General features: G+C 40.4%; 1 protein-coding gene across 2 annotated transcripts; it reads left to right on the top strand.

Moving 5' to 3' along the window:
• The first annotated feature begins 10,725 nt into the window (after positions 1–10,725).
• Positions 10,726–17,927, top strand: gtf3c4 (general transcription factor IIIC, polypeptide 4). Of its 2 annotated transcripts, none has more exons than XR_006247534.1 (5): positions 10,726–11,085; positions 12,321–14,054; positions 14,207–14,352; positions 15,134–15,222; positions 15,702–15,754. XR_006247534.1 is itself a non-coding variant. In XM_043222140.1 (5 exons), the coding sequence occupies exons 1-5, from the start codon at positions 10,780–10,782 to the stop codon at positions 15,764–15,766; spliced, it is 2,325 nt and encodes a 774-aa protein (XP_043078075.1). In that variant the 5' UTR covers positions 10,727–10,779; the 3' UTR covers positions 15,767–17,927. The 2 variants fall into 2 exon arrangements, 1 of the variants encoding a protein (XP_043078075.1); XM_043222140.1 differs by having other exon boundaries at positions 10,727–11,085; positions 14,207–14,337; positions 15,702–17,927.
• The last annotated feature ends 726 nt before the right edge of the window (positions 17,928–18,653 follow it).

The following is an 18,653-nucleotide window of genomic DNA, read 5'->3' as shown; positions in this document are numbered from 1 at the left end:
TATCCCACAATCCAATGCAGTTCAGCAGTTTGTGGAAAGAATGAAAATGTTGCTTACATCTATTTACTAATGAATATCCCAACAATAAGACGAAAAAAAGGATTATATAATATGAATATAATATAGCATGAAATAAAAATTATTTTCTGAATGCATGTTGTTGATCTTATTGCAAACAATTCATCTATGCATATTTAATGTGAAAAAATAAAACATTTATGATTTTATAATTGTGTCATTGCCCATTAAAAACTTGATCGAGTTAAACAACTGACTCTCTGGTAACGCATGCTCAAAAACCAATGTATAGAAGGCAGTCATTTTATGACCGTCATACTGTCACTGCATCTGTTTAACCGCAACTTCACCTGTATAGGAAGCAAGATGCCTTTTTCAGCACAGCCAATAAACAACAAAACTTGGTGTTTTATAAACGCAATTAGCCACTGTAGTCAGTCACAGTGATTTTTCTACAGTTCTCTTTACCCATATTAAAATCAGTGGACTGCACAGGCCTCAGTAATTGTCCAGTAATCTGAATGTTGCAGATGACATGTCCCCCCTCAATGGTGCTTGTGCATTTTCTTCTGCAGAGTTTGTATTTGCCTGGCTATGACAGGGAGGTGAATAAAGAGAAAAGAAAAGAAGATTTGAGATGTGTATGCATGAGAGAAAGCAAGCAGGAAAGACAGAGAGCTAGTGAAAGAAAAAGAGAGAAGGGGGTATGAGAGCGCAGTTTGTGGACAGCAAAGCCCATGAGACACATAACTTGGCAGCTTACCTGCTTAAAGGGCACTGGCAGGCAGGCTGGACAGGCATATATGTCACCCTCTCTCTCGTGCTGCTCTCTCTCTCTCTCGCTCCAGAAGGCTGAAGGACACAGGAAGAGTCTGGGCACAGTGCAGCCGAGCAGGCAGCCAGACGGCCGGGCCGCAGTAATAATGGAGAACTGTATAACAGCGGGGCACTAAGCTCTCTGTGCTTAAGTATTTATTTGTGATGAATAGTAATGACGGCACACTTACAAAGCACTTGTTTAATATGGAATGGCCTAAGGGGCGGGTATCATTCTCAGAGTCCTTAGCTCCGCTCGCACCCCAGAGCGAATGAAGCTCGCTGCGCCTCCCTTAGCCCTCCACAACATGTGCTGGCCCTTTTCACTGTCCCTGCCCCAAAGTTAAATAAAACATTACACGCCATTTTCAGTTATTAACCTACTTAATTGAGAAAAAAAAGTCAATGATTTATTTCTATGTGGGCTCCGCTGCTACACAGCTGTCATGGTCAGGCCGTAACCTAAATAATCAATTGATGCGTTTTTGGTCTCTGGGAGTTGATTGGATGCCACTATAAAGGAAAACAGCTTCTATAGCTGTACTTCAAAAAAAAAAAAAACTTCAAGCCCCAAAAGCTTCATCACGCCATGGCTGTTAAATATGAGTGTCGTCAACCCCTATTGAGATTTATTATGAGCGCCTCGCAGAAGAACAAACAACAGACAGTTTAGCGAACAGTTTGCGGCACAGTACTGTTACAGCCATGCAAATAAGGATAGATCAGCTTTTCAACAAAAGGCTGTTAAACACTCCCTTCTGTTTACAAGCCCTTCTGATGTGAACACCCATCATCAAAAGGCAGAAAGTCACCAGCTGCGGTTTAGCACTGGCTACTCAAACAGTCATGATCTCCTGTTGTGACGCTAAGCCATCACTGGCTCGGCAGGAAGTCTCACATTGGAGTGGTAATGCTGGAAACGGCACTGATCCACAGTTTTGTTTCCTTGTTGAGGAAATAGTTTGCAGAAAAAATGAAGATTCCGTCATCATTTGTGATTTCACTTTGTGAGCATGTACAATTTGTGTCAGGAACAAAACTAAAATTGAAGGGGTTTGCTGAAAAATATGGAAAGATGCATTGCACCAGGTTCCTTCCAATCTAACCGTCACACATTGGATTTGCATAACCAGAAAAATTTATGAGATTCAAATGGTGGAAGGAAATATTATACTAATATGTTTTGGACTATATGCTTTTGCTGTATGGAAAAGAGCACTTTAAGATAAAGTTAAACTTCTCTTATTGAAATGGAAGGAAGTAAGTCATAGGTTGGGAGGCAACATGAGACTGAGTAAATGATCACAGAGGTTTCTGTTTCATCTCTGACACTGGTGCTAGATCAGCGTAAAAACAGAAATTTGATGACGTGAGGGTTGACACTGAGTACACCCTTTCTCACCTGACTCATTACAGCTACATGGGAGAAAAGCCCCATGCTTAATCGGCCACTCAAACGTTCCTGGGCCATGTTTAAGAGGTGCCACCTGGCCAAGAGAGAAGAGGGAGCAAAGCAAACAGAGAGACAAGTGGAGAGCAGAGAGGAAATGGAGCAGAGGGTTTCAGTGCCTTCATTTGCCAGTGTTTCTGTCCACCCCCCACTGCTGGGAGAGGATAGAGAGGATAGAGGCAGAGAGCGAGTGAGAGAACTATGCCATGCTGCAGTATGCCCACAGTGTGCCAAGGACAACAGAGCAGAATTAACCCCTGAGTGGAGGCAAGAGAATGTGTGATTCTCTAAAATCTGGGTTACACTCTTTTTCAATTGGATCAAGCTTGGACTGTTAAATGCTGCATAACATGAGGGTGATAATCCATACTATATAATATCTGAAGTGAACAGGGCATTGAAATGCTTAATTATCATTTCAAGGTTTCTGGGATCCAACTTTAAGAAGAAGCATGGTCACTTGCCCACATCAAGTAACTCCAAGGTTAAAAACCTGATTCTGATTGACAGACAAACATAATTTTTTATGTTTTTATGCTAGCTCCTGTGTCAGCAGCATCACACACATGCCTTCTTCCGAATATGCAGCAATGCCTAACACAGAGGAGAAAACATGCTGAATGAAGTTGTCGCTTTTGTTTTCTTTGTGCACAAAAAGTATTCTCATAGCTTCATAAAATTATGGTTAATTGACTAATGTCACATGGACTATTTTAATGTCATTTAATCTGTCAGTTGTGTTTCTGTCTAAGCAGTGTCAGAAAGCTCTTGGATTAATTTGTGTTCCGAAGATTAAAGTTGGTCTTGGAAGTTTGTAACAACAGTGTAATTATTGACAGGGTATTTATTGACAGAACTATCCCATTAATAATATTAATGTTTGTAGTTTTACTACCGATTAATTACTGACTGCTGAAGTAATTTACAATCCTGAGTAACATGCTACATATCGTATGCCCCAATAGATGTACATTTTAACTTTACTTACAGTATACCATTTGAGAAACACGGCATTCTCCAACAACTGAAAAACAAGAAAGCCAATGTAAAAGCCTCTCAAACCTCAAACTAAATAAAAACATACTCATATTTTAACCTTATGAATGCTATAGATGACCCTTCCTTAAACAAGTTTTCTGAAACTTCACACAATGTGACTACACAGGAACCAAGATTCCACATGTCGAACCACCAGAAATCAATGAATAATTAACAAGCTCCTTTTCAATCCATGTTGCTGTCCATCAAAGATTGTGACAGTTAATCCTTTTCTTATATAAATAGCTCTTTGGTGTGGATGGGTAGTAGCCGCATGGAGCTCTATCCCGTCTGTCCCTGAAGCGGCCGCCAGGATAAGCTGTGTGTGTGTTGGATTGGCACATGGAGCTGCCCAGGGCCTGCCGCTGAGCTGGCGGCCAGTACAGATGGAGGGCAGGGTTGGGTAATGCCAGCTTGTCAGTCGGATTAAAACGACTCATTTATTCACTGAAGTATCGTGCAAAGCGACGGGGCCGAAGCAGGGTGGCGTGGAGTGGATGAGCAAGAGCTTTATGAAGAGGAGGTGCACGGTGAATGCGGTTAGGGGCAGTTCAAAAGTGATTCTAAAGAGTGATTCTAAACGAACTGCCCCCTTAGACTTCTCGATCTATTTCTATCCCCACAACTCTCTCTTCTTTTTTGTCCATTACTTTTCTTTCGTGGGATGCCAGAAGCCATTACGGCGGTGTGCGGAAGGGGGCCAGCAGGGTGGCGTCCTCCAGTGCCTGGGTGACAGATTGCTGCTCCGCATTGGTGGCGGAGGAGGCAAGGGCGGTTGGCGATTGGCTCTGATGGTCAGGAAGTGGGCACTGAGGGATGGCAGAGCAGGAGGAGGAAGAGAGAGCAGGGAGACAGAAAGGGTGGGGATGACAAGACCTGGCTGTGTGACCTTTAGCACTAGGTGAGTTACTTAAAGGGCCATGAACTCTGTTTTTTTTTTATGGCTGGGCCTGGCAGCAGAAGGCAGTGACGAGGATCGGGAATTATGAGGAGGACATGGAGAGGGCAAAAGCTGATTGTCAACCCACAGTCAGTCATCTTCTTACATTTTCTTTAGTTTTTTTCTGCATGCAAAAACAACTGGTTATCTGACATTGTCAGCAGTTCTTCTTCAAATGATTACAAGACACTTAACCTTTACTAAGTCGTACCAGCCTGAAATTCAGTCTCAGAAAAGTACTGAAAAAGTCTTTTCAGGTTCTAAAAGTGAACACTTTGGGGACAATATTGTATTAGCATGGACAGTACGACTGCAATGTGACATTCACTGTATTCCGCTCAGTCAGTTTGCCAAAAATGACACACCTTGACTTGCCAAATGGCATCACTTCAAGTGCTTATAAAAAATTGTGCTCTTGCAGAAACATCTTGATAAAAGATTGCAAAATTGTACTTCTTATGCTATATAAAATATACCTGCAAACAGTTCCAGGTGCTGGTTTTTTTTGGAGATGTAGCTGTATTTTTCTTGTGTCTAGTCTACTGTCTGTCCCTTACAGCCTGTTGAGGATGGCAGTGCCAGAGTAATAAGGGGAGAAGGTGTCAGAGACAGGTTAACGGTGGGATCGGTCAATGCCAGCAACCTTGTGCCTCTCAAATCCCCCTATCTCGTGTCACTGGCAGGCCAAGAGAGAGAGAGTACGAGCGCGAGAGAGAGCGAGTGAGTCAGGGTGGTAAGCGGGGGGTGAAGCTTGGAAGGGTTTTATCGGGTCTAATTACTCCCGATAGCTGTAATTTACAGGTTGGCAGCAGGGGGAAATCGGCAAGATTCACACTTCTGCGGGTCAGCATCTGTCGCCATTACGGCACTACGCTCGACGACGGCCGGTCAGCGAGCCGGAGGAACGGTAAACAACAAACCGCGTGTGACAGATTAGCGGCGCAGGCTAAAGGACCTTCCACTGACACATCATTTCTCTCACTCCGCGAGTTTGTTTCGCGGCAGCTGTCACCAATAAAACAGAGAGACGGGAGAGAAAAGGGGGAGAGATGGGGGAGGTTGGCTTTTGTTCCAGATCCAGGGAGGTGGGTGGCAGGAGAGGAAGGAGAGTGACCTGTTTAGCAGTCTGGCATGAGCATGCACGGGAATATTCATACAGGAAAACGAGGCACCATTATGTCAAAAGCAACATTTTTTGCTGACTTTCTCATAATGATCTACTTTCTTTTTTTAGGGCTGTTACAAATTGCTACAAGTTCCATTTGTGCACAGCGTGTGTGGGATAATATATAAAAGCAGTGAGCGTGAGCATTTGCTCTGGTTATGTGAACTTGCTGAAGCCCCATCTCCCAGCCAAGATTTATCCATTAAAACGAAGAAAATCGTATAGCAAGCCACAATTTGTGCCAAGTGTACTGATTCGCCCCACTGCAGTCCACTCTCTTTTCCGGCCCTGATCCACATTCTCTCCATTAGCCTCATTGATGGATTCTGGCAGGGAACTTTTCCTTGAGCTCCCCTTGAAGGACGTTCTGTTGTCCTGCTGGGCATATACTACCACCTTCAAACCACAACAGCCTATACATCATCACCACCTTGATTCAGAATGGAGAAGAATGAACTTTAAAAGTAACTTGTTGATCAGGAAACACCTTCGAAAAGTGGTCCACAAAGATATGTTGGGCGCCACCAACTCTTTGGGAGTCTACATCTAGTTCTAAAAATCTATTCTAATTAGACTTAAATGTTTTAGCACATGTAGCCAATGCAAAAGGTGTCAACAAAACTTGTCAAGGACACTCTCCAGGCTTGAATTTTCACAGCTGCAACTATTTGGCTCTGCTCATTGGCGGGTTAACACAGGCCGCTCCAAGTGCTGTCCAATCACCAAACCCATCCATTACACTGTCCGGCTGTGGGCAGAGCCCGGCGTGGACCTGTCCTGTTTAATATCTAACAGCAGAGTGGTGGCTCCCCCTGCCAGCCTCCAGAGTCCCACTGTTCCCACAAGTGCCATATGGGCGGCCCGGCCTTATTCCATTAGCACGGGCGAGACAAGGGTGAGAGCAGGCCGAGGCCCTGGTCCTCCCGGCCCTCCCCTAGCACTGCCACAGGGCATGCCCTGCCCACCACCAGCTGCCAGGACCAGGCCAAGGGACAGCCACAGTTCACTATCCAACAGAGGAGCAATCAGGAACACTTTACAACTTTGCTCTTTTCTTGAGCCATTTTGTGAGGACAGAGAAAACAATGTTGATTTAAAGGTTACATACATTTGTTCCCTAGCTTACATTTTTATCTAAAGCAACTTATAAGCATAAGCGATTCATCCTGAGGAAACGATGAGAGAAATGCTGATGTACAAAGTTCAAAAACTGCTAGAACAGTGTTTCACATTGAACTAAAACAATATACAATATAAAACAGTAAAAATGGCATTATAGAGCCACAACCGTAAATAACATTATTTGTGCATAGCAGCCCTATGCCACTGCACAAAAGAGCGAAGGTGAGGTCAATAAATTACATAATTTGTTCATAAGTCAATGTGTCCTGTTAGCTATAAATAGGCTCTTGATTGTACTATATACAGCACTTCCCCACACTGGTAAGCCTAGGAAAGAAAAAAAACAAGCACTTATGGTCCCCAAAGCAGGAATTGCATGCCACTGGAGATATTTGAACAGGTCTTCCACCTGGACTGGGGACAGAAGAAGAGAGAGTTCAGATGTTCAGATGTTCTGAGGATCGCATGGGAATGTCAGACTGTGTTTCAGCCTGTACCTGCCACAGGACCTGAGGCCTGTTTTAATTAATCATAAAGCGCTATAAATTATTAATCTATTATCACTGAGCATACATGTGATCATTCATTTGTCTTTTCTGCTGTTTTTAGCACCCTTAAGTCCCTGTTTCTGTTAATGTGCAGCAATTCTGGGGAGAACTAAAGGTAGATTAACCTGACAGCACACTTTAATACAGGACATGATACAAAACTACTTAGATGTTCTTATTTCACAAATTCTCTAGTGAGAGTGTATACGAACAGAACAAACAGGTCAACTCATACCATAGATGCACTAAGGAGTGAAGAGCGCCGTTGGAAGTATGGGAAGCCAGGAGAGTTTGAACCTTGTGGAGACTCCAAATACAACAAATATCACATTTGAAAACATTATCATTTGCACAATACTCAGATTTAAAGGCATAGACAACCACAACCAGTACTTCCAAAGCTTGTTTTTGCTAAAAGTTTGCAATGCTCAATGACATTTCTGAGCAAGGACTCTTCAAGCAGCGCCCGGGGTGTTTTTGTGCCACACTGATCAGACATCATTGGGCTCTCATTGAGGAGAGATTTGGCTTTGGTCTGGCTGTGTGGCCCGTGATGACTGACAGTAGGAAGGAAGGTTTCTCCTACCTACAGGCGCCCCACCGAAGCTTCAGCTCAGGAGGACACAACAGATCTGAGTGAGAGCAACACCTGTCAGGTAAGCCTTCGCAGTTGACGGCACATGAGGTATGCAAAGCCCTCCGCTCTGACGGCTAATCTCCGGTGAGCCATCGTGCGGGGCACCGCAGGCCTCCACAAGGAGCCACTGGGGGCCAGAGCGCAGCAAACTTGCCTCTTCTGCGTCAGACAGCGCTCACATCCTCCCACCAGAGCGGCGAGAGACAGAGGGAAAGAGAGAGAGGGAGGCACTGATGTGCTCTAAATACATTTCATTATCATCATTATGATTATATCACTGAATGTGTGTTTTTTGTAATGCGCCGCAGCACGTCTCCCCAGGGTGCTGTCTGCACAGCTGAATAATTAAAACAAGTATGATGAACCATCCGTCACAGTTTCCCATAAGGGTTCGGGCAGGATATGTGCAAATGGCTCAGTTGAGGAGAGGTCTGCAACTGAAACAATAAAACTGCTCAGGTTAGTTTCTGCTAATGCAGCTCTGATTGCAAATAATTCAGCACAAGCAGTTAAACAAAATGATGATGAAAGCTAAGCATTGTAGTATATACTAGCAGCACTAAGTGATAATGCATTGGTCATTTTTTAATTTTAGCAAATTAAATATCAGAATTACACTGAAAAATAAAGCTTTTAATAACATTTTTTTATTAAATTACATGGAAATAACATTGGGTCCTCTATGTGCATTCTAAAACAAATTACTGTTTGTTATATATATATATATATATATATATAATATATATATATATACACACACACACACACACACACACACACACACACACACACACACTGCAACTCATATTTGTAAATTGTAATCATATTAAAGCAACTTACCAAGTGCATTTTGGAAAAAGCACATTTTTGCAATATTTGCAATAACAAAACAGCACATCCAATCAGCCAGGCACAAACAAGATGAGGCACATTTTGCTCTGATACGCCAAGCAACCCTGTAGGACTAGACCTGCTTAAATGCGTGAAGTGAATCTAAGAGACAAGCACGAATGAATGTTTAATCCAACAATCCCACAAACCGGTGTCGAAACCCCTGTGTCAAAACCTAGAAAATTATGCACAGCAGGTCACTGAAATATTCATACTATACATGCTTCATTAAGACTGAAATACACAAAGGCCTCTCATTCAAGTTATTATTGAAACAAATGACAGATAGATGGAGAGAAGAGTAAAATATTAGTGCCACAATTACATGTTTGTTTCATAGATTTGTACCGATTTGTTTTATTACAGAGGAAACCTCCGCATTGCTAAATACTTTTGACAACTCAGTTACTTAGCGTCATGCGAGTGGAGTCTTTGCCAAAGACTGCATTCAGAAAGAAAACAGGACACACTGCTCCTTTTCAACCCTTTCCAGGTGGGAATACTAGACAGATCAAAGCATGTGGCTGTTAATTACACATATCCTGCAACTTGGTCACACAGTTAGGGCTCCTGACCGTTCTCATATGCTGCCGCCAATTAATGATCTTTCTCCCGTCCCTTTGACAGCAGATGAATAGTGAATCTGAGCTTTTAGCTGATGGATTATGTCAGCTTATCAAATGACAAATGCTTTACAATTTAGAATGACATCTGTAATTTGAGCACTTAGCACAGCTGAGACTGGCTCTTTGCCCAATGTTAAAAACATTAAAAAAACCCACAAAAAAACGTTATATAGTCTTTTCAGCAATTTATTGAACTCCTATACTTCTAGGATTTTCCCCATCAAATGTTAATATAATATTTAATATTTATCTGCTATAAATATTTAATTGCGTTTTAGAATTAGCACACATCAGCAATACCCTCCATCTCTTCATTTTAATTAAAAAAGGTAAACATATAGCACATATTGTGGCAATACTCAAACACAGGGTATTTTTTTTTTAAATGGCTGTAGCCATGGTATTTTTTTCAAACGTGAAGATAAAAAGCATGAGGTTATATCAAATGAAAAAACATAACATGCATATTCAAATAACATAATTCTGAATCAAATAATGAACTAGAATTTTAGTTCTGTAAATACACTTCCTTTTCTCCAAATCTTTAATCCTGATTCAATCAATTCAATATTTGTATGATTGTTCCAAAGCAGCTTCACAAAAGCAAATTATTAGTAACAAAAGCAAATCATTCCACAGACATAAAAGTCACACTGCATTACAAAACAGCAGGATGAGTTACAATGCAGAAAGTCCAAGATAGAATTAGTTTACAGAAGGTTGAGATCATCGCAGGGAAGGTCATCTCCTCACTGGGTCCACTGTCGTATTCTAGATGCCTCGGGATGTACATCCCGAGGTGGAGACAAAAGGATAATTAGAGTAGCGGCCATTCATACTATTGGGAATCACGAGTGTAGCATAGGTTTATGTTAATCTTTACGGTCATTTCTTTAAGACAGAGAGAGTTAAAACCAGAGTTTGGGTGCCAAATGTGAAAACGCTCGACCACCTTTAGTAGACTTTGCTATACGAGGAACTACCAGGAGTCCTGAGTTTTGAGATCTTAAAGAGCGTGACGGGTTGTAGCTTGACAGAAGGCTGGTCAGATAAATGGGGCTAAACCATTTAGAGCCTTGTATCAGTAGACTGAGAGAGTGTGTCTGATCCCTAACATTTGCAGGAGAGAGCTCATCTACACAACACTCAATACTGTGTAGGTCACCTTTAAAACTAATCGTAGAGCTCATCTACACTCAATCTACACAACACTCAATACTGCACCTTTCCTACACGGAAACATATATTTACATATAATGAGGCATTCAATATACAAAATAATAATAAAAATTTAATTTTGATAAGTATAATTAAATTTCACATAAATGACACTGCTATTGTACACTATTGCAGTACTGTGTATATACTAATTTATTATTATTTTTAATATTAGGAAAACAACAGACCATATATTGTTTTGAACGTAACTACTGGCAACCTGGCAACCCAGCTCATGCCGCGCTCGTGAAATCCCTCCTCCTCCGGCGCCGTAACTTCCTGGAGACGGGCTTTATTTTCATTCAGAAAAATGGCGGCTTTCAGCTCAAACAGCACCTCGGAGCAATCAGGGACCGCTTCCGAAGCCCAGTCGGGACCGGATAATGATTTTTGGGCGGGACAGGGTCCAGCGGTTCTGCGGGATCCAGCGATTAAATTGCTGAGTCCGGTTAGCGGTCTTGAGCCGCTGTCGTGGGCAGAGGATCACAGACTGGCGGCCTCCAGCACTAACAGCGTGTCTATCATGGAGCTGGTGTGTGACATACACAGTCTCAGTCAAAATCTGGTGCTGCATCGCAGTCACATCCCCGTCCCGGACAGCGCTTGTGATCTCAAGGTAACAACTGTGCTCTCCTGCTGCTTTATGGTACCAACTCACGTGCGCTGTTGCAGCTATGTTGCTAAGCTTAAGCCATGTTTTGACGGGACGAGACTTTTACCTATTTCAAGATTCATCCCATTCAATAACTTATTTTCAAGCACAAACCGAATGCCTTTTACTATGCCGAGTTCATCATAATTAGAACTAGCATGTGAGGAAAAAGGTGCTCGATTCAGCAGTTAGATATGTGCAAATATTAACATGCACATTAACACTAGCATAATCTATGTTTTTTCTAGTCAGTTGTGGGGAGTGGTAAGATAGGAATAAATTAAAATGTATTTTTACGTCTACTTTTTAATTCAGTTTAACAATACTGCTGATTTTAAAGAGTCAACCCGTTACTTAAAAAAAAAAAATTGGGCCCTGTGTTTTCCCACTGCTTGCAATTGTGACCACTGACATATTTATATGTCCTGTGATCATGATTTATGACGCAGAGTGATCTTAAATAATAGACATTTTAAACATTATATGTAGGCTACCAAGTGTGGCAGTTGAATCTACATTATTACATGTATTTTAAATGCTGCTTTTTCATATAGATTTGACAACATTTTGATGAACTGGAATTAAACCGCTCTAGTCATTTTACTATCTATACACAACATGGTATAAATATAGTATGTTTTCTAGCAAGCTTTTGGTTTTGTTAACTTTTATTTAAATAAAATTTTCTTATCAGATGTTAGTGGTCAGATTATACCACCAATTCCAAAAAAACATGAAAAATAGTTTGTATTTTACGTTGAAATTTGTGTGGTTTGTTGAAATTACAGGTGATCAAATTTACAAATCCTGTAAACAAACTATTTCACTGCTGTTAAGCATAAAAAATTAAATTAAATTAAATCACTTTTATATGTTTGAATATCAGTGGCAGCAAGTTTAAAACTGTAACATGCAATGTAAAAAAATGTAAAACAAATCGACAGTGATTGGGAATTAATATTTATGATTCGGGTGAAGAAGTTATCAAATAGTTATTTCCAAAATAAAAGTGACAATTGGACACATTTCTCAAGCTACCACACTGTGCAAAATGAAATATAAATAAAATGTTTTAAATATAAATAAAGCCAAAAAAATAGTTTCAAACTCTTTTGATCTTCTGAAGCATAAAATATTTTCTTAACAATTATTAATTACTTTTTTCTTCATATTTATTTATTTATTTTTCTTACTTACAGGTGGGTCCAGAAAAGGAAGTGCAGACGGTTAAAGAAAGCTTTGCAAAGAGTAAAGATCCTGTAGTAAGCCAAATGATATTGATGGACAGAACCATCCATCCTCAAAGTGGACGTCTCCATGGAGTGAAGTACACCAGCTGGTCACCATCAGGCTGCGACAAATACGGCCGCTGTCTTCTCGCTTTCTTAACACTGAATAATCATCTCACAATCCACAGCAGTCACTTGCGTTTGCAGTGGAAGCCTCTCCTAGACCTTACAGAACTATATGGAGAAATGTTAAAATCCAGGAACTACTCTGCTCAGAACGATGGCTCACCGCCGAACTCCATTAAAGACTTGGATGAACTGCAACGGCGGTATCGTATGCAGATGCCAGTGTGCATGGAGTGGTCGGGTCTGTGCAGTATGCAGCAAGTACAGTCCAATAATGCATGTAAAGATGTTAACACTGTACTTCTGGCTGTACTTATGGAGAATGGAGACGTAGTGGTGTGGCAGTTCAGCTTGCCCCTACAAGGAAAGGATTCAGTGGTGTCTTGCAATACCATAAAATCTGAAGTGTCATCGCCAAGTGTGCTCACTTGGTGGGAATATGAGCACAGTGGACGGAAAATGAGTGGACTGATTGTGGGCAGCTTAGATGGACCTGTAAAAATCCTCCCAGTCAACCTCAAGGCAGTGAAGGGTTACTTTACCCTCAGGCAGCCTGTGGTTTTGTGGCAGGAAAAGGACCAGATACCCATCCACAATGTCAAATGCATTACGCTCTTCCATCCACACCAGAAATGCAACTGCAGCCTAGTGGTTGCTGCACGTGGTCCTTATGTGTTCTGGTGCTTGTTGCTGATCTCTAAAGCTGGTCTCAATGTCCACAACTCCCACGTCACGGGCCTTCACTCCACCCCTATCATATCAATGGCGGTCTGTCATAAGAGCGGGACTATTTTCACCTGCTCACTAGATGGTAAGTTAAAGAAGCTCACGCCGGTTTTCACAGAGGTTGCTGTTGAGTTCAAACAGGAAGAAATTGCTCTGCCAGAGGGAGTTGCGGGTCGACGGATGCATGGTATATCTGTCAGTCTAAATGGTGCCTACTTGGCTCTCTTGTCCAATGAGGGCATGGTCAATGGGCTCCATCCCGTCAGTCGGACTTACCAGGTGCAGTTTATAAACCTTAAGACTCCAGATGAAGCGGCTGCTGAGCTGCTTGAGTCTCAAGTGCACAATCTCTTCAAAAAGACTGACTTGCTAGACCTGCTGCGTTGGTGGATACTGAAGGACAAAAGCATCCCTCCGGTTCTGCAGAACAATCTAGATGAGAAGCTCCAAACCTCAGGGTCCACCTACTTATGGCGCCTAAAGCTTTTCCTCCTCCGGACGCTCTACAAGTCCATGCAGAAAAGCCCTTCAGAGCACTTGTGGCAGCTGACTTCTAGAGAAGGTAAAGCTGTGGAGGAGGAGGCAGGTGGAGGGGAAGATGAGATGGGGGAGATCTCTGCTCTAGAAGAGCTCAGGCAAGGCGATGCTGAAAGGCAGTCCAGTGAGGAACAAATGAGGGAGATCAGCAGCAGGATCGAAGCGGTGGAGTCCCAACTGATCCGCGAGAACATGAAGAAGGTGCTGGGCGAGGTGTACCTGCACACCTGCGTCACTCAAAACACACGTGTTCCTACCAAAGGTGTGTGTGACTTCCTCACAAATGACCCTGCTAACGAAGACCGGGCAGCCAAGGTGAACCCCCTTCTTACTGTTTTCTGAAAACAAATGTATTTTAAGCATTTCAAGATGAGATCAAAACTGCATGATTAAAGCATAAAAACGTAGGCGTTTGAATGAACTTACATTGCCCTGCATGTCAATTTTTTGATGTTTGACCTTCACAGGTGCTGATAGGTCATATCATGAATAAGATGAACAAACAGAGATTTCCAGAGTATTGCAGTCTCTGTAAAGAAGTTCTGCCTTTTACAGACTGCAAACGAGCAGAGTGCAAGAATGGTCACAGATGGCTCCGGTAGGTCAAAATATGGTAAATCATTATAATATTCAAATATTTATATATTAAAACGAAATTTTAAAACCGCATGACATTATTGTAATATTAAAATAATAAAAGCTAAGATGTGCTTTATGGGACAGAATACTGTAATTGTCAAATTAACTTTATAACTTGGATAAATATTAACTTGCATAGTAGTCTGGAATGCTAAGTGCCTGTTTAGTCTATTTTACATACAAATGTGATTTTTCTTTCACTGTTTTACAGCTGGTTCAATAATACTTTGGCTATATTTGGCAGTGCCAAGAAAAGTGACACTGTTCTTGGCTCACATCCGACACAGATTGCTCACTTTGATGAGCAGATTAACTTTTGATATTTTGTGTCATTTTTAGATATAATTCAAACCATGTTCACATTCTGCACTTAATCCTTATGAATACCAGAACGTGGTCTGCTAGGCTCTCGTTTTGGATTTATGTACCAATATCATGTCTTCATAATGATCAGACATGAAAAGTGGAAATTTTCACCTACGGTATAAAATCACTCTTTCTCCACTGGACTCTATGTAGATGTTGACTAGGTTATGAGTAGATTTGACCCACTTTCAAACCCCTGGCGTGACATTTTATCCGTCCGCCTGACTGAAAGGCTATTACTGCCCCTAATGGTGTATCAGGGAAATAGTTGCTTCATTGCTGTCATTCTGATCTCTGCCAAGTACTGATCTAAACCTTCCCCTGCAGTTTCTGTTCATGTGTCTTACTGTCTCTTTCCCTTTCTTTCTCTTGCCTTCTTCCTCCCTAAGGTGTGCGCTGTCATATCAGGCCTGTCAGGGTGTGACATACCGCCGCTGTCTATTGCAGGACAGTATTGCCTCAGTAGCAGAGCCCGAGGGTGAGCCATAATGCTGTATCATATCTCCATTCAGAACCACATTGCACCACACACTTAGACTTTCTGAAATGCAGTGGGAACTTTGCACACACACAAAACAAACTCTGCTGCCCCACAGCAGTGCAAGCTTAGGATGTCAAATATGCTGGTACTCCGGTACAAAGTCGATATGAAAATTATATTATATCTTGAAAATGGTATGTCTGTCAAAAAAAAAAAATTCATTCAACATTTTTAGAATTTTTATCACGTAAATTTCATATATATTTAGCTTTTTTAAAAAAATAAATAAATACTGCATACTTTTTGTACTGACAAGTACTGACAAGCCTGTTGCAAGAAGACAAATGCGTCATGTTGCAGAAAATGGGCAAAGACAGTCAAGCCATTATGGACAAATCTAGACAAACTGCCTTAATTTCATGTTCTGTACATGTAAATGATTATGCATAATAACAACAAACATATCTCCTTTTCAGATTCAGACTGGATTAAGAAAATACTCCAGGGTCCCTGCATATTTTGCGACTCCCCTCTCTACTAAAGCAATGGGGTGAAAGATGACAAAATCTCCACGGCTGACTACTGGATTACTTAAGTGGGCTACATGCCAAATAAATGCCTTTTTTATTACTTGAAAGAGAAACATTCTTTAAAGTATTCACTAATTGTTTTGTAATATAGGACATATGGGAAATTTTCTTCTCAACAGATCTTTATTTTAAAGCCAAGCTTGAGCTAGAAAGTGATGTATAGATTTTTTTTTTTACGCCTTGAAAACTATGACTGTATGTGTTAATAAATTATTCTATTGTAATATTTTTTTTTCCATTGAAGCTGTATATATTTGATTTGTTAATATTATTCTGCCATGACATCCTACTTATGCATTAAAAATGCACACTCTTCCCATGGCTGATTTTAATTGGTTTAAATAAATCCATTTCCTAATTGGCTTTGGGAACATTTCTATGGATCGGCAAACACCAACTCCCCCATCTCCAAATAATGACTTTTCCTTGGCCTAAAGGAAAAGAAGATGACTGTACAAGGAAATGAAAAACAGAGAGACCAAGAGAAAACTGTTTTAAAACTGATCCAGCTCCTCCAAAGGGCCAAACTCTAATGAGATGCAACAGTAATGAGGAATGGATCCCAGCCGCATATGTGATACCCATTTTAATTAAGATGGCGAACTTGAATGCATATTGTTAAATATAGTTAGCCTTTTTTTGTGGGTTGCAGGGAAGACACATACAGGCCGTGAACCCTGTTGCTAACACACTGGGGTCAGTGGTAATCAAAGATAGATTCGGGCTGGATGGACCCTCAGCCCGCTCTCCTCCGTGTCCGCTCTCATCTCAGGTACATCTTGTCGCTTGCCCTGCGCTCTCTCTAGTGTCACTGAAGATGATAGCTCCCCTCAGGGCTAGTCAGCAGCCCTGTCTTAGGTTTCGGATGGTATCCCGAGATAAAGATGGGCCAATAATTACACACGATTCCGCTCCCATCTCTCGTTCGGCATCAATGAAAGCGTTCCGTACCGTCAAAGGGCTTAAAAATAAAGTAATCAGTGTGTTTATGTAGTTTTTCTGGTGTTTATTATTCATAGAGAGGGCCTTCATTACGATGCGTTCTGAAATGTTGCCATATCATTACAATTGGTAATGCAACATGTAAGGGGTGTTTGATTATGAGGTAATAATGTGCATTATGTATTAATCAAAGAGTGACTAGAACACAAAGGCAGTGCTCAGAACCTCAAATGCCGTCTGCTGCATGTCACAGCAAATTTGTTCACTGGCATATTGCGATAAGCATCTAATAACATGAATTTGAAAGCTGTTTTTAAACGATGTAATAGGATGACGCTTTAAGAGAAAATGAAAAGCTATTTGGATTTCGATTGTACACATAATATAGAGTGCATATTAATAGTCGCAGGTGTTAAATGTCACAGATTAGATTATCTTTGCAAACGTGACTGAAATTCCAACTGCCTCGCATTTTCTCTCCCTGATATTAGATTGTCAAATGGATCTTGGCCTTTTGGTTTGAGTGCTAGCTTTGTTGATAGGTGGAGACTTCTCCTGTTGAAGAGGTTAGCTCTGTTTGGCAGAACCTCCTACTTCTTTAATATAACAATCTGTCAAAAAACATTTCGACAATAATTACGGCCCCCTCCTCTTTCCTCTTTGTGTGTGCTCTTTCAAGACTTCAAAAGGAGGTTTCGTTCTTTTCTCTGTATGAAATATTCATAACTTCTGTGTTCGTGGCTTTGTGCTTTAAACAGATAACAGACAGATTTTTTATATTATTTAATCTTATATTCTTTTGTTAGTTAACATATTTTGATATACATCACCTTCCGTTAAGCACCTAATTTGTTGAGCCCAAACAATATGCTAAGCGTCGATCTCAAAGTCATTCCCTATAACAACGTATCGCACTGAACTGTTTATTTTTGTGATACATTTTTTCAGTTTTATTTGTTGGATGTTTTGTGCTCAAGAAAGATATTAGGGTTTAAAAAATTAAAAATACAATTAATACAATTTTAAAAAGCCTGTATAATGCGGATTCGATTTTTTACAAAAAACTAATGTTTCAGTTCATGTGCATAATATGCCCTAGATTAATTGTATTTTTACAGTGCAAATGCTTGTTTCTGTGCATATTTATAATAAAAACCTTTCAGATTTGTATTTTCTATGTTTGTTTCTGCAATAATGTACAATAATGTTAATTTAATGTTTTTATCAGAATATGCAAGTTGCGATATAAAAACACTATTCCACATAATTACATTTTATCATTAGTAACGTTTATAAAAAGTATCAATTTATTCATTTATTTAGAAATTAATATATTTGTATTCATACACACAAAACAATTATCATTTGTATTTGTTTTATTTAACATTTTTACATTTTATCCTTTTAGTAACAATACTGAATAACCCCTATAATGATTCAATCCAACTGTATTAAAAAATATTAATAATAAGAAAAAGCAGTTAGTGGATCATGACATTTCCTTTTTTTATATTAAAGAAAATTGTGTTAGAACCTAATGCGAACCACATAGGGTTAAACATATTTAAAATAATGTATATATAGTATAATGGCCTATTTAGGTCTGAAGAGGTGCCATAATTATTTCTGTTCACGTAGTCCTCTTAGCAATTTTATATGAATTGCGTTCATTAGTTTCCTGACACAGAAAATAAGTTTCACAGTATAATCCGCATGAAAATATGCATATACATGTATATGTATGTGACTACAAGTCATATTGGGAAAAAAGAAAATAGCTTCTAAAGCACTAGATTTTCTGACGTGGTTTCACTCCGTAGTGTATATACATCAATTTTCCCGCCTGAATACGTTTTCGTCTCAAGTATGCTTTGTAGAAGTGTTCCCTCAGACTTC

Source organism: Puntigrus tetrazona, chromosome 21, assembly GCF_018831695.1.
Source record: "Puntigrus tetrazona isolate hp1 chromosome 21, ASM1883169v1, whole genome shotgun sequence".
NCBI lineage: Eukaryota > Metazoa > Chordata > Actinopteri > Cypriniformes > Cyprinidae > Puntigrus > Puntigrus tetrazona.
This window is presented reverse-complemented; position numbering and strand designations above follow the sequence as displayed.